Below are 16,289 nucleotides of genomic sequence, written 5' to 3'. Positions count from 1 at the left end.
TCTTCCCCTTTGCCATCTGAAGGTTCGCTGAAAAATCAACTCACAAAAGGCCGATCAATTGGAGAAAAGGCTTACGAGTTTTATTAACATGTACACAAGTAGAATCACAGTGTTTACCACCCCTCAAATGACTCAGAAGCGTAACTACCATCCCAGCAAAACAGGTTATGGAAAGGGGGCAGAAAAGAAATTTTGTCGGGATTACCAAGGAAAATGGATGGGGAACAGAGATTAACCTGTATGTCATCCTGTGAAAGGGTCTGTTCAGGTGTGGCCACATTCCTGGTCTTAGAGGGAGGGGAAGGAAAAACAATTCTTTCCCCTGGTGCATCTGGATCTTTGGTAGATAAAGGCTTTGAAAGAGAACGTGGGATGCGGGAATGTCAGAGACACCTAGAAGCTTCTTCAGTTTGAAATGTCAAAATGCTGTATTTTGGGGCATCAGTTTCTGAGCCCCAACAGCTATGACTTGGTCAGAGCCAACAGATAAATCCCCAGGCATAGTTACCCTATTCTTTTATCTTATCTTGTTGGAGAAATTCACATGAAAATGCTTATTGGCTCTGCAAAGAACATTTATAACTCTAACTGGATCTTCAAAACTACTCAGGCTTTCTATCCAACCCTGGCTGATGCACTATTGCTTTTTCATGCCTCCACCCTCCTCACCTCAGCAGATGGTGACTCTTAGTATCCTTCCTCTCTCTCCTCTCATCCCAGAGGAAGGGGTATCCTCCATTCCTATTTTCTAAGCTGGGGTGGGTGGGAAGGCTGAGAGCTGAGACAGCATCAGCCATAGATGCTATCTCAAACATCAGTGTGCCTAAAAGTGTACTCCAGTGCTTTGTTCAAAGGCAGACCTCAGCTGGAGGCGGTGGCTTATGCCTGTAATCCCAGCACTTTGGGAGGCTGAGGTGGGTGGATCACTTGAGGTCAGGAGTTCAAGACCAGCCTGACCAATATGGTGAATATGGTGAAACCCCGTCTCTTCTAAAAATAGAAAAAGTAGCTGGGTGTGATGATGCATGCCTGTGAACCCAGCTACTTGAGAGGCTGAGGCAGGAGAATCGCTTGAACCTGGGAGGCGGAGGTTGTCCTTAGAGATGGCCTTATAGGTTCTGGAGTGATCCTGAGAAGCCTGCACTCACACAAGCATCCATGTGACCTTGATGCAGGTGTAAATGAATTTGGAGATCACTGCCCTAAGTCACTCTCTCCTAGATGACACAGCTGCCTCAACTCTTGCATTCAGAAATACCAGAGGCAGGAAAAGCTGTGTATTATGAATCACACGATGGGAAAAAACAAAGAAACAAACAAACAAACAAAAAACCCAGGGACATTAAGCCAAGTAGGATAGACTACAGAGACTGCAAAAATGACTAGAAATGTTAATTCCTGAATTCCTGTTTTTGCACCAAAATGGGTTCAAGTTTCTCAGCAAAAATGAAAGATCCATGACAAGAACATACGAATGGCTAATTCCCCCAAACCATTTGCAGCATTTAACCAAAAGCAAACTTGAATTGAATTTACCAAATACATTTAATATTCATGTTTATATATTTTCTTTATTGAGCTTTCTACTTTTACTACTCAACATGATTTATAGAGACTCATTTGAGCTTTCTACTTGTACTGCTCAACATGATTTATAGAGACTCATGAAACTAAAGAACACTGTCAGTCAGAAGACCTTTATCCTAATCCCAAATCTATCACTAACTCCACCATGGATAAGTGAGGTAAATTTCTGAGCCTCAGTGTCCCCATATATAAAATGGGGATTCGGCTCTGTTAGAGAAAAACAAAGGTGTTCAGACTGAGAAGGCAATGGAAGATCATTCTACATTCTATGATTACCCTAAAAATGGAAGACACAAAGAAATCATTCTGTGACAACCTTGTACAAATGTTCTCCCCCACCAGCTTCCCTAGAGTCACTCTATGCCTTGAATAATTATATTGTTTTATGACTTTTAAGCATCACAGCATGAGGCAGCTTCCGGTGGGGAGGTTCATACAGGAAGGAAGAGATCTCAGTGCTATTTGCTATTCATACCTTTTGATGTTTCAACAAAAAGCCAAGTATTCTTTGAAAACAGTCATAATAGTGGCAAAATCAAAAAGATAATTGATGAATTGAATGTAGTATGGAGGCCTAACCAAGAATAAATATGCACCAAAATTTTCCTGGGTGAAGGGAACAGAATAAAGTCTACATCATAGAGAAGTACAAATTCTTAATAATACCCTAAGAAGAGGATAGGCACAGTAGCTCATGCCTGTAATTCCAGCACTTTGGGAGACGAAGGTGAGAGGACTGCGTGAGGCCAGGAGTTCAAGACCAGCCTAAGCAACACAGTGAGATTGCATCTCTATTTTATTTTAATTTAAAAAAGAGAGAGCAAGAAAGAGCTAGCCTAAAGTGAGCAAAAGAGAGAAGGAGAAAGAGGGAGGAAGAACAGAAGGTAAATACAATATAAATTCTTCCCAGAACAAACCACTTATAATAGTACCAGTTAAAACAAAATAGAAACAGTTCACAGGAAAAAAAAGAGAAAGGAAAAGAAAACAATATATCGTCATATATAGCCAATGGATGGCTATATTGTGCTAATTCCACCAAAGCTTAAGTGAGAATTTATTGATCAAGAGCTAGAACTAGAACTAGCCCATATAGAACCTAAAAACCAAGACCATGTCTTGGACTTACAAGGAAGACATGATCAAAACACATTAAGAAATAAAGAAATGGGACAGCATGTTATAGTTGTTAAGCATAGTCTTTGAAGTCAGAAAGACCTAGGTTGTAACACTGTTGCTGTCGCCTGTTGGCTGTGATACTGAATAAATTACGTAAGTTTTTCTAAGACTTGGTTTTTCCATCTATCAAATGGGGATAATGCTCCTTCCCACAGGGTGGTTGTGAGAATTGAGACCATGTGGGTTGAATGCTTACAGCACCATGCCTGGTGAGTAGACACTTGTGTGATAATCCTTGTGAGTAAAGTACATTTGCAACCATGGAAAATTCCAAACCTGTCCCAGGTTTTTAACTTTGAAGATCCTGAGAAACAAATATAGACTTTGGGATCAAATATCAGTTGCTCAACTTGTCTTTGGCTGGAGATGATTAATGCCGATTGTTTGTATTTTAAAATACCAGCACTGTGAAAAGTTATACTTTCATCTGTCAGAACATACCTGATTGGCACCTGTCCAACATACATCCAAAACTAGTACATTATGTGAAACTAAAAACAAAAAACTTTTTCCATCTACTGTATGCCCAAGCCTCGGCTTTGTAGACAGAGAACACGAAATGTGTCCCACTGAGTCAGATAAGCAATGCCTTGATCTGCCCCAGGGCATCTGACCTCCCAGTGTCCTCCTCTGCTGCCCAAATCCAGACCCCTGCCAAGTTCTGTAGCTTTTTCCTTTATATCCTTAATAAGTGTTCCTTCCATACTAACTCCACAGCATAATCCCTGGTCACTGCCAGCTGGCCCTCAGCACCAACACCTCTCTGAGGCCCCAACTACAAGTACCACTCATTGGCAGGTACGGCTGGCTGGGATCAAGTCTATTCCTGTGCCATGGAGATCACTTTGTTAAGACCACCTCTCCAACTCTGCCAGGCTACCCTGGACAAGTCTGGGCTCCTCACAAGTTACTCTCTCCCTGCCATTGGGATGTGCCAGGCCCTGATCTCTGCCTCGCTGGCACAGGGCTTCTGAGGCAAGCTCGTTGGAAAGCAGCCCCAAGCAGGCCCCGCCCCCAACCAGGTGCCAGACTTGCAGGAGGGTCCCTGCTCTCAGCCCACTGTACCCTCTGCCCCACCAGCTGTTGCATGGAACAACCAAGCACTTCATCTTTCTCCCTGTGGAAAGCAGAGGTGAGGTCAGAGCCAGGGAGAGAACAAGGGAGGGAAGGGGGGAATGGAGAGTTACAGTGGAAACATGAAAACTATTTATGTTTTGAAAATGCAATTAAGAATTCTTAAAAATTTCATTACTATTTTGTGTGTAGAGCAACAAAGAAAAATATTTCCCTGGGAATTCCAAGTTCTTATTAGCATTGCTTATCCATGGGTATGCCCTAGGAATAAGGATAGTGAGGTCCAAGCATGCAGAGGAAATCCATTGCATTCTCTAAAGTATTCCCCGGTCAGAAGATTCTTTTTTTTTTTTTTTAAACTAATCATGAATATTCAGTGTTAAGCAACTCATGGCTTTCACTTGCTTAAACATTTGAAGCACTTCTCCTTTCAAATCTGATTTTCTAACTCACCACTAGGTAAGGCCAGAGCTTGAGACTCGATTTAATCAACAAGGTGTTCTTTTGGTATCTGAGTTGTAAACACTAACACAAAAAGAATCACACCCATGTTTTGTTTTCTTTCCAGGGCACATATAAAACTGTCCCAGACTCACCAATGCAGCCAATGGCTTGGCTCACATAAAGAGACTTTTGAAGGTAATAGTTCTAAACAAGCCTATCACCAAGGGGAGGGTTTTTTTTTTATTTCTTTGTTTTTTTTTTTTTCTTTTTGGTTAGTTTATTTCCAGAGGTAGGGCAGAAAAAGGAAGCACAGCAAAAGATTTCTGTGCATTTTCTTTCCTTAAAAAAGGAATACTACAGGAACTTTCCTTGGGAGACACAATAGCAGCCCGATTCATAACTATTTGCTCAAGCTGCAATTTGCAAACTCCATCTCCATTCCTTGCCAAGATTCCCTCTCCTGTTTTCTGACCTTTACAATAGCTCCGATTGGATTAAGTTCCTCAACCTAGAGTTTATCCAAAAAGAATTCTCCATCTTACATTTTTGCATAGTTGTCCTAAACACTAAAAGACTGAATTTCATAAAACAGATTCATTTTCATTATTTGAACAAATTTTAGGCAGATTAATATAAAATCTACTCAGCAGTCCTAATTCTTTTGGAAAAGTTACTCCTTTAATTTAATTTAAATAGTGGGATTTCTGGCATCAGAGAGGACCTTTCAAAGCCCATATTAGTAGCAGACCTGTCTGCACAGTCTCATTTCAGCAAAAGCCCCACAGCAAAAAAGCTATAAAGTTAGCTTTGAGGGCCTACTTGAAAAGGAAACCTAAAAAGTCCATTTAGCATTATTTTAAATGACAGAGAAATGAAAAGGCTTAGTTTAAAACAGCTCACAATTCAAAAAAATCAAGGCAGTTGCCAGGCGCGGTGGCAAGCACCTGTAGCCTCAGCTACTTGGGAGGCTGAAGCTGGAGGATTGTTTGAGCCCAGGAGTTTGAATCCAGCCTGGCAACACAGCAAGACCCTTAAAATTAAAGACAAAAAAACAAACCAACAAAAAACAATCAAGGCAGCAATAAGCTTAGAACCATAAGCATTCAGATCAGGAAGGATTCAATTTCTGATTGAGTTTCTAATAGTAACAAAAATAATTTTATCCTCAAATTCCCTTTCTGGGGTCAATTTCAAAAGCCTATGAAGACACTCTGCAAGGCAGTTTCTAAGGTGGTTCCCAGTCATCCCCATCCCTCTGAATTCATCCCCTGTGGAAAACTCTTCCCCATGAGCATGGCCTTGACTTAGTAACTCGATTCTAATGAATAGGATGCAGCAAAAATGATGGATGTCACTGCTGAGAATAGGTTGCAAAAAGACTGTAGCTTCCATCTTCTTCTGTCAATTGCCTACTCTGATGGAAGCCAGTTGCCATGTGTAAGTTTCCATGTGTAAGAGGTTCCAAGTGGTGAGCAACTGAGGGAAGACTCTGGGCAACAGCAGCAAGGAACTGAGATCTCTCCAGTCCAAAAACCTGTCAGAAACTGAATCCTGCCAGTGTCACTGGGTGGCTTGGAAGTGTGTGTGCCCCACATGAACCGTGAGATGACTGCAGCTTTGTGAGAGACCCAAAACCAGAGGACCCAGTTAGGCAATGACAGATTTCTGACCCTCAAAAATTCCAAGATAAATGTTTATTGTTTTAAGCTGTTAAGTTTTAGAATAACTTGTTATGCAGTCATAGGTAACTAATACACATACAAGACATCCTTTGCCTCCCAACAGAATTGATTTGCTCTCCACATCTGAATCCTTCAGTCTGTAGGGTGAATTTCAGTCTGTAGGGTAATTTCAGTAAAGAGCCAAATTACTTCTTTTTGGTCCTAAAAATAAGCCTGTTTAATATTTCATTCATTGTCATCAATATTAGTTTGAATTTCTTCAGTCTGTAGGGTGAATTTCAGTCTGTAGCGTAATTTCGGTAAAGAGCCAAATTACTTCTTTTTGGTCCTAAAAATAAGTCTGTTTAATATTTCATTCATCGTCATCAATATTAGTTTTTTGAGGCCAGGAGTGGTGGCTCACACCTGAAATCCCAGCATTTTGGGAGGCCGATGCGGGCGGACCACTTGAGGCCAAGAGTTCGAGACCAGCCTGGCCAACATAGCGAGACCCCATCTCTACAAAAATATAAAAATTAGCTGGGCATGGTGGCATACTCCTGTAATCCCAGCTACTTGGGAGGCTGAGGAAGGAGAAATAATCGTTTGAATCTAGGAGGTGGAGGTTACGGTGAGCCGAGATCTTGCCACTGCACTGCATTCCAGCCTGAGCAACAGAGTGACACTCAGTCTCAAAAAAAAAAACAAAAAAAAATTCATTTTTTGAGTCCTCTTTCTTCATTCATTCACTAAGCAATACTCTATATGCCTTTCTGGATATTTTCTAGTTCACTGTGGTATCATGGCTTATTAAGTTGTCTGGAATTCCCAACTTCATAACCTACTGGGTCACAAACCTGTCAGGAAGTACTTGCATTCATCTAACTGCAATATAGGATTTTCCAGTGAAACAAAGATTACCTCTAGGCTGGCAGTCCAGCTGTCTACCATGAGTCTGATTCATATCCTCCTTGTTACCTCTAGCATCCAAAATGTACAGAAAACAGCATAATCAAACCTCATTAGTAGCAAATGATACTGATCCAACACTGGGCGTTACGTTATTCATTCAAACATGCAATAGATATGATGTCAAAAGGCCTTCTAATCGGTGAGTTTGACCTGGATGTGGAATTCAGAAAAGGATTCCCTCAAAAAGTGAGCTGCAATATGAAGAGGAAGTAAGTCTGACTAGATAAAGAGGAATATGAAAAGGGAACAGCACATGGCAAGGTCCTGTACAGGAGGGAACAGGGAAGTAAAATAGATCAATGTGGTTGAAGCACAGAGCAGTGTGGCGCAATGTAAAACTAAAGAGGCTGAACAGGACTATGCAGAGCCTATGAGGCCCTGTAAAGGAGTATGCTCAGAGTTTTGAAAAGATTTATCTGACTAAGACAGAAAATGGACTGAAAGAGGCCAGAGACACATGAAGAAACCAGTTAAAGGCTACTACAGTAGTCTCACAAGACATGCTGGAATCCTTCGGTGGGCTAGCAGTGGTGGGATAGAATGGTGAACATACGAGAGCAGTTTAGGAGGATGATGGCTGGATATGGATATGATACACATACACAGAGAGATTAACAGAGCAAACATAATTGAAGGAAAAAATAACTTTAACCTCTTGAGTTAAAAGTTCAACCAAATGGCGAGCTTTTCTGAGAGCAGCATTATTCGTTGTCTGAACTCCATCTCCCAAAACAACCCTCCTTGTTTACACACAGAGGATGCTCAATAAATATCTGTAAAACACACACAGTATTTAGACACCTCGTGTATCTTAGGGGTACCTTCTGTATGCAATGTATCTGCTAATACCAACTGATCTTATTTAACAGCTTCCTAAGGACCTCTCCAAGCCAGTGTAAGGAAATTATCTTTAATAAATAGCTTTATTAAGATACAACTTATATACCAGACAATTCTCCCCTTTAAAGTGTACAACCCAGTGGTTCTTAGTATACTTAGAGTTGTGGAACCATCACCACAATCAATTTTAGAATATTTTTATCAGCCCAAAATGATATCCCATACCCAGCAGCAGTTACCCAGCATTTCTCTTCTTCCCCTACGCCCTGGCAATCACGAATCTACTTTGTCTCTATGGATTTGTCTATTCTGGACATTTCATATAATAGGTGGCCTTTTGTGTCTAGCTTCTTTCACTCAACATGTTTTTAAGGTTCATCATGTTGTAGTATGTATCAGTACGTCATTCTTTTTTATAGCTGAAAAATATGTCATTGTATGGATACATCACCATTTATCAGTGTGTAGACATTTGAATTGTTTCTGCTTTTTGTCGTTATAAATAATGATTATTTGAACATTTGAGTACAAATTTTTGTATGGGCATAGATTTTCAATTTTCATACGTATATACCCGGGAGAATTGCTGGGTCATATGGTAATTCTATGTTTAATTTTTTAAAGAGTTGCCAGACTATTTTCTAAAGTAGCTGCACCATTTTACAATATGTCCAGCAATGTATGAGTTTCAATTTCTCTATGATTTGTTATCATTCATCTTTGATTATAGCCACCCTGATGGGTATGAAGTAACATCTCATCTTGGTTTTGATTTATATTTCCCTAATGATTAACGATGTTGATTACTTTGTCATATGCTTATTGATCACTTGTGTATCTTCTTTGGAGAAATGTCTATTCAGAACTTTTGTCCGTTTTAAAATTAGGTTATTGACTCTTTATGTAGAATTTAAGAGTGCCTTTTTTTTTTTTTTTGAGACAGTCTTGCTCTGTCACCGAGGCTAGAGTAGAGTGCAGTGTGATCTCAGCTCACTGCAACCTCCATCTTCCAGGCTCAAGCAATTCTCCCACCTCAACCTCCAGAGTAGCTGGGACTACAGGCATGTGCCACCACATCCAGCTTATTTTTCTATTTTTTTTGTAGAGATGGGGTTTCACCATGTTGTCCAGGCTGGTCTCGATCTCCTGGGCTCAAGTGATCTGCTGGACTTTGCCTTTCAAAGTGCTGGGATTACAGGTGTGAGCCACCTCACCCGATTAAGAACCCTTTATATATTCTGAATACATATAACCTTTAACAGATACATGATTGTCTTTCCACTTTCTTGATGGTATCTCTTGAATCAAAAAAGGTTTCAGTTTTTATGATGTCTACTTTATCTGTTTTTCTTTTATTGTTTGTGCTTTGGTGTCACAGCTCAGAAACCAATGCCTAACATCCAAGGTTACAAAGATTTACTCCTGTTTTCTTCTACAGAGATTTACAGTTGCAGCTCTCACATTTAGGTTAATAATCCATTTTAAGAAAATGTTTGTATATGGTGTAAGGCAGAGGTCCAAATTCATTTTTTGTATGTAGACATTCAGTAGTCTCAGAATCCTTTGTTGAAAAGGGTATCTTCTCCCACTCCCAGTGAATTGCCTTTATTCTGCTGATGAAAATCAGTTTACCAGAAGTGTTAGGGTTTATTTCTAGACTCTCAAATCTACTCTATTGATCTATATGTATATCCTTATGCCAGTACCACACTATCTTAATTACTGTGGCTTTGTAAGTACGTTTTGAAATTGAAAAATGAGTCCTCCAATTTTGCATTTCTTTTTCAAGATGCTTTTGACTATTCCACATTCCTTGCATTTCCATATAAACCTTATTTTTGTTCTTGTTTTTGAGACAAGGTCTTGCTCTGTCACCCAGGCTGGAGTGCAGGGGTGTGATCATAACTCACTGCATCCTCAGCCTCCTGAGTGATCTTCATGCCTCAGCCTCCAGAGTAGCTAGGTCTACTGGTGCACGCCACGCATCTAGTTAATTAATTTTTTTTTTTTTTTTTTTTTTTTTTTTGCAGAGACAGGGTTTCGCTACATTACCTAGGCTGGTCTCAAACTCCTGGCCTCAAGCAATCCTCCCATCTCAGCCTCCCAAAGTGCTGGAAGATAAGCATGAGCCACCAGGCCTGGCTACCATATAAATTTTAGAATCAGCTTTTCAATTTCTCCATTAAAACAAAGAAGGCAGCTGGGATTTTTCTAGAAACTGCATTGAATCTATAACAATTTGGGACCGTTGTTTTCTTAATGCTGTTTTCCAATCCATGAACATGAGATGTCTTTCCTTCTATTTAAGAGTTTTAAAATTTTCAATGTGTTGTACTTTTCAGTGTTCAAGTCTTGTACTTCTTTTGTTAATTTTATTCCTAAGAATTTTATTGTTTTTAATGCTATCATATATTGAATTGCTTTCTTAATTTCATTTTCAGATTGCTTATTGCTAGTGTCAAGAAATGCAACTTTTACACATTCCCCTAGTATCCTACAACCATGATGGACTCATTCTGGTGGGGTTTCTTTAGTGTTTTCTTCTGTTCTGTTTTTTAGTAGATTCCTGTGGATTTTCTATAAACCAGATAACATCCCTTAGAAATAGTTTCACATCTTCCTTTCTAATCTGGATGCCTTCTGTTTATTTTTATTGCCTAACTGCCTGGCTAAAATCTCCAGTACAATGTTGAACAGAAGTGGTAAGAGAAAACATCCTTATTCCTGTATTTCACCATTGAGTATGGTGTTACCTGTAGGTTTTTCATAGATGTCCTTTATCAGGTTGAAATTCTCTTCTATTCCTAGTTTGTTGAATGTTTTAAGTCAAGAAAGGGGGCTGGATTTTATCAAATGCGTCTCCTGCATATATTGAGATGACACTGTGGCTTCTGTCCTTTCTTCCATTAATATGGTATATGATATTGATTTTCAGGTCTTAAATCAAGCTTGCTTCCTAGGATAAATCTCACTTGATGGCATTAAACATATTTTAGATGTTGCTGGATTTGATTTGCTAGTATTTCGTTAAGGATTTTTGCATTTGTATTCATAAGAGATATTGGTCTTTAGTTTTCTTGAGATGACTATCTGGTTTTGGTATTATGGTAATGCAGGCCTCAGAAGAATGAACTGGAAAATGTTTTCTCTTTTCGTATTTTTTGGAAGAGTTTGCAAGGGCTGCTATTAATTCTTCTTTAAACATTTGGCAGAATTCTATTGTGAAGTTATCTGGGTTTGTGGGAAGTTTTCTGATTTCTAAGTCAGTCTCTTCACTTATTATAAGTCTCATTCTGTTTTTTTATGTTAGTTTTTTTCAGATTTTTAAATCTCCTATTGAGTCACTTTTAGTAGTTTGTCTTTCTAGGAATTTGTCAGTTTCTTCTAAGTTTTCATTGACATGTAATTGTTTACAGTATTCCTTTATAATCCTTTGTATTTCTGTAATGTTGGTAGTGATGCCCCCTCTGAATAAAGAACTTTTAAATGGCCTGATTTATTATAGAATTTTGAAATTAATAAAACCAAAATTGAAGATATACTGGAATATTGTAATTCTCAATTTGTAAAAATCCTAAGTTACAGGATATACAAACTAGATACCTTCCAATTCTCACCTCCAGAAAGAAAAACAGGTGCAAAGACAGAAGCAATACATTTTTAATCAAAATGCAATAAAGTCATTTCAACTGAAATCACAAGAAACACTTCCTAGATGAATATATACAGTACAAGCATACAATTTAGTAGAAACTCAATATTCTAAGCCAACTCCACTCACGTGAACACACATATGTGCATTATAATAAACCCAATATTACAAATTCCAAAGGTACTAATACTTTAAAAGAATCATGCAATAAATTCTCTCAAATAATCTTTTCAAGCAAGACGAATTCACCCTTTCCTATATTTCTTGTGTTCAAGACCATGAGTTTTCTGTACACTATGCTTTCTTAAATCAGCACAACTATATGTCTAGTAGTAGCCACAAATTTTTATATAATCAATGACAAAAAATCAGCTTCTTTCAAAGTATTTGTGTCTTGGCCAGGCGCAGTGGCTCAAGCCTGTCATTCCAGCACTGCGGGAGGCCAAGGTGGGCAGATCACTTGAGGTCAGGAGTTCAAGACCAGCCTGGCCAACATGGTGAAACCCCACCTCTACTAAAAATACAAAAATTAGCCAGGTGTTGTGGTGGGCACCTGTAATCCCAGCTACTTGGAAGGCTGAGGAAGGAGAATCACTTGAACCCAGGAGGCGAAGGTTGCAGTGAGCTGAGATCCCGCCACTGCACTCTAGCCTGGGCGACAGAGTGAGACTCCATCTCAGAAAAAAAAAAAAAAAGAAAAAAACTATTGGTGTCTTAATAATTCACAAATATATACTACATCTAATATGCTCTTATCAAATAAATTTATGAAAAGCCATCTTAGAGGAAAAATTGTACATTTTGATAATTATTTTCATGAAACTATTCCAAGGAAAGTTTTCCTCAAAGAATCTGAAATAATTCTTATGCTGACTTTCTGAACAAAATTCAACTACAGAATTTCAAAAATACTAGAGAAGGTGACAAGCTTTCAAGCTACATTTATACATTTCAATATACTGAGGAGAAAACTTTGCTTATGTTATCATCAGAAACCTGACTGGCACTATAGGTTACAGAATACTTTCACCTTCTTTAAATGATTTTTAAAAAATCCTTGAATCCATGAATAAGTAGGGCAATAAGTAACATCATCTTTATTGTCTCATTTACAGAGGGACAAATTGAACTTCCCACAGGTTAAATGGTCTGTGGAAAGTCAAACTGCTTGTGTAAGTGGTGGAGCTGGGACCAGGAAGTTAGGTAAACCAACTCCCAATCACATATCATTTTCCTCTACATGACACCCCTTCCCACTTGTTAAAAATAGGAAGCAAAAACAGAACATAGAGTGAGTATCAATAGAAAAGTAAGTTTTTCTACCATCTCCTTGAACTTATTCACTGAAAGTATATACTTTTTTTTCTTTTCTTTCTCTCTCTGTCTCTTTTTTTTTTTTTTTAAGTCAGCATCTCACTTTGCCACCCAGGCTGGAATGCAGCAGCCCGATCTCAGCTCACTTCAACCTCCACCTCCTAGGCTCAAGCGATCCTCCCACCTTAGCCTCAGGAGTGGTTGAGACCACTTCTTCTCAATGCCTATGAATTAATCTCCTTATCTAACTTTTTTGCAACAACTTGACTAAAAGCATGTTTTTAACGATCTTAGACTGATAGTGAATCGCTAGCATCCTGCAACCTAACTGTAGACTTCACAGACATGTTAAACAATCTTTAAAACTTGGTTTTTAGAGCCTAAAGAAAGTTATGTGACACTATTAAAATATTAAACAACTCTGAGAAACCCCCTGAAAGCAATTTTGATGTCAAATTAGGGCATGTGTCACCAAATGTTCTGCAAAATACTGATCAAAAACCTCATCATTCTAGTTCTGTAGATAGCCATTTATCAGTGATCAGAGATAATTAACACCAGAGACCATTTAACCAAGTATTTATTTCTATATAGCTAAGAGGGCTGGAACATATCTTTGTCCAGGGAACAATACCGTTGCTCCATCAAGGCATAAAGCATTCAATCAAACCCTAACTCATGGCATATGAACTCTGTAGTATTCACCCCACAAAGGACAAAGTTCTCTGATTCCTCTCATGCGGAAAGTATTTGCACTTAGGACTCTTTATCTTCACTTTCTCCTTGGAGAATGCAACATTTATTTAATCTAAAAAGTCTAAAAGAGTCAATGTGATTTTAGAGACAACATACCCTAAGTGGCCACACACCCATGGTTTAAAGAGGAGATTGCTGTCATAAACCTACTTAGGGACTGATGGACTTCAGTCTGATATGCCACTGTCCTGCTGGGCATTTATCATCATTGGGCTGGGAGTGGGGAAAAGACCCAAGGAAGCTCTGGGGAAAAACGAAGTTGATTTAAGTCATTGTTGCTCCTCTACATTCAAGCCAGTGAGATGAAGAATTTGAAACCATCTACGGTTGGCCCAGTGATTTCCCGGGAGGCTCTGAGGAAGCGAAAGGAATAGTGCTTTAACTTTAAGCCAAAGTGCTTCAACTTTGGCTGTGGCATCAACTTTTTCTCAACCCTGCCCAACCATTTGCAAGAAACAGATGCTTCTTCTCCCATTATCCTGCTGCCAACAAGACTGCAAATGAGTTATTAGAACTATGTAGCATATGCATAGGAGTGTGATGTACACCCAGCTGTGACTCAGGGTTAGAGCAGAGTGTGGAGGGGTCACCCCTAGCCCACTGGTCTCCTGGCACGGGAGGTTTGGCCAAATCTAAATCACTGAGTGCAGGCAAGACTCTCTCCCTGGCCATCTCCAACTATGACAGCTCTTTAGAATTGCTGGCCCATTTCAGAACCCTCTGGTCATCAAATCCCATGCCCTTATCACAAAGCTTATCTCCAAGAGATGGTGCACAAATAGACTAAGTCTGGATCTTACCTTTTGGCTTCCTCTAAGTGGCACAGATATTCATAAGCAATGTTCTGCCGCCTCCTCTCATCCATCTCCTCTGCAGAGAGCCTTTCATCGTCCACAATAGCTAGAAATAGAGGATAACAACATGTGATTTACAAAGGCAGTCTTCAGAGACAATCAACCAGAAAAAACTCATATGCAGCTGAACATTCAGAGACAGGAGTATTGAAACATCAGGCAAAGAGAGAGAGAGATTTGCCTTGGGATTTTACAATATTATTTCTTTTCCTTTCTTATTTTTATTTTTTTGAGACAGGAACTGGCACTGTCACCCAGGCTGGATTGCAGTGGTGCCATCATGACTTATTGCAACTTCAGCCTCCTGGGCTCAAGCAATCTTCTCACCTCAGCCTCCCGAGTAGCTGGGACTACAGGCACATGCCACCATACTTGGCTAGTTTTTTGTATTTTTACAGTATTATTTCTAACAAGTGAATCAAGGCCAGGTGCGGTGGCTCACGCCTGTAATCCCAGCACTTTGGGAGGCTGAGGCGGGTGGATCATGAGGTCAGGAGATTGAGACCATCCTGGCTAACACGGTGAAACCCCGTCTCTACTAAAAATACAAAAAACTAGCCAGGTGTGGTGGCGGGTGCCTGTAGTCTCAGCTACTTGAGAGGCTGAGGCAGGAGAATCAGGAGAATTGCTTGAACCTGGGAGGTGGAGGTTGCAGTGAGCCAAGATTGCGCCACTGTACTCCAGCCTGGGCAATAGAGTTAGACTCAGTCTCAGGAAAAAAAAAAAAAGAAGTGTGCAAAGGGGCAGAAGTTTCCATGAATGTCCTCATCCTTGTCCCCATCCCCCTTCCTACCACTCCCAATTTTCCATTGTGGCTCCATTCCTTGAACATGGAGACCTCACCCCACAGCACTGATACCAACATGTGTCAACAAAGATTGACATCTGTCAAAAACATTTTCTTTTTCTTTAATAAACTCAGTCCAATCTAAACTTTAAAAATGATCTCTCACATTTCTGAAAAGTACCGAAGCTCTCAATCTTCCTCTGCACCTCCACTGAGAGAGTCCAGGTCTTAATGTCTCTCCCATAAACTCTCAGAACAGGTCTAGTCACTCAACCACTACCCATCTTCCACTCATTCTCCCCATGGCCAACAGAAGCGTCTTCCTTATTACTCCCCCTCTCAAAACTTTTGATGGCTCCCCTATTTCCTACAGAACAAGGTTCTAGAACACTTTGTATCTCCCCCTATCCAGGAAGCCCACACGTTAGCCACCACTCCCAGGCAGCTCCGTGTTCCAGGACCACACCACTCCCTCCAACACTGAGTGCTTCTACTCTACCCTTCTCTTTGCCTGGAAAGCCATTCTCCCACCTTCTGCAGGTGGTGGCTTTCACATCATCTCAGGCAAAATTCCATGGACCTCTGAATCTAAACCCATTGGCTCTCTTTGGCACTTTAATTCACATTTTTATTACATTACTCATCAGAAAAGCCCCCCACTATACATCAGTCTGTCTGTCTCTCCAAACTAGGGGATCCTTAGAGGAAGGTTTTGATCATCTTCATGTCTCCTTCGAATTTGTCAGGGCTCCTTGCACATAGATAGCACTCTACGTGTACAGAAAAACTAGCTTCCAGGGAATCCTCACTAAGTGAGCTCATCATTACTGCATAATGAATAGACTTTAAAAATTATAATTTTTAGGCCAGGCATGGTGGCTCACACCTATAATCCCAGTATTGTGGGAGGTCGAGGCAGGTAGATCACCTGAGTCAGGAGTTTGAGACCAGCCTGCGCAACATGGTAAAACCCCATCTCTACTAAAAATACAAAAATTAACCAGGCATGGTGGTGCCCACCCTGTAATCCCAGTTACTCAGAAGGCTCAGGTAGGAGAACCGCTTCAGCCCAGGAGGCGGAGGTTGCAGTGAGCTGAGATAGCACCACTGCACTCGTCTAGGTGACAGTATGAGACTCCGTCTCAAAAAAAATTTATAATTTTCTTTTC

General features: G+C 40.0%; 1 protein-coding gene across 4 annotated transcripts in view; it reads right to left on the bottom strand.

Annotated features, from left to right (window-relative positions):
- IQGAP2 (IQ motif containing GTPase activating protein 2) overlaps window positions 1–16,289 on the bottom strand; it is a 311,257-nt gene that overhangs the window by 234,703 nt on the left and 60,265 nt on the right. For all 4 annotated transcript variants that reach the window (XM_031666244.1, XM_031666249.1, XM_031666245.1 and 1 more), the window contains exon 2: window positions 14,280–14,379. In XM_031666244.1, the coding sequence (XP_031522104.1) occupies window positions 14,280–14,379 (100 nt within the window). The remainder of the gene's footprint in view (window positions 1–14,279; window positions 14,380–16,289) is intronic.

This window comes from Papio anubis, chromosome 5 (assembly GCF_008728515.1).
Source record: "Papio anubis isolate 15944 chromosome 5, Panubis1.0, whole genome shotgun sequence".
In the NCBI taxonomy this organism is placed as follows: domain Eukaryota; kingdom Metazoa; phylum Chordata; class Mammalia; order Primates; family Cercopithecidae; genus Papio; species Papio anubis.
The sequence above is the reverse complement of the archived record's forward strand: the minus strand, read 5'-3'. Positions and strand labels throughout refer to the sequence as shown.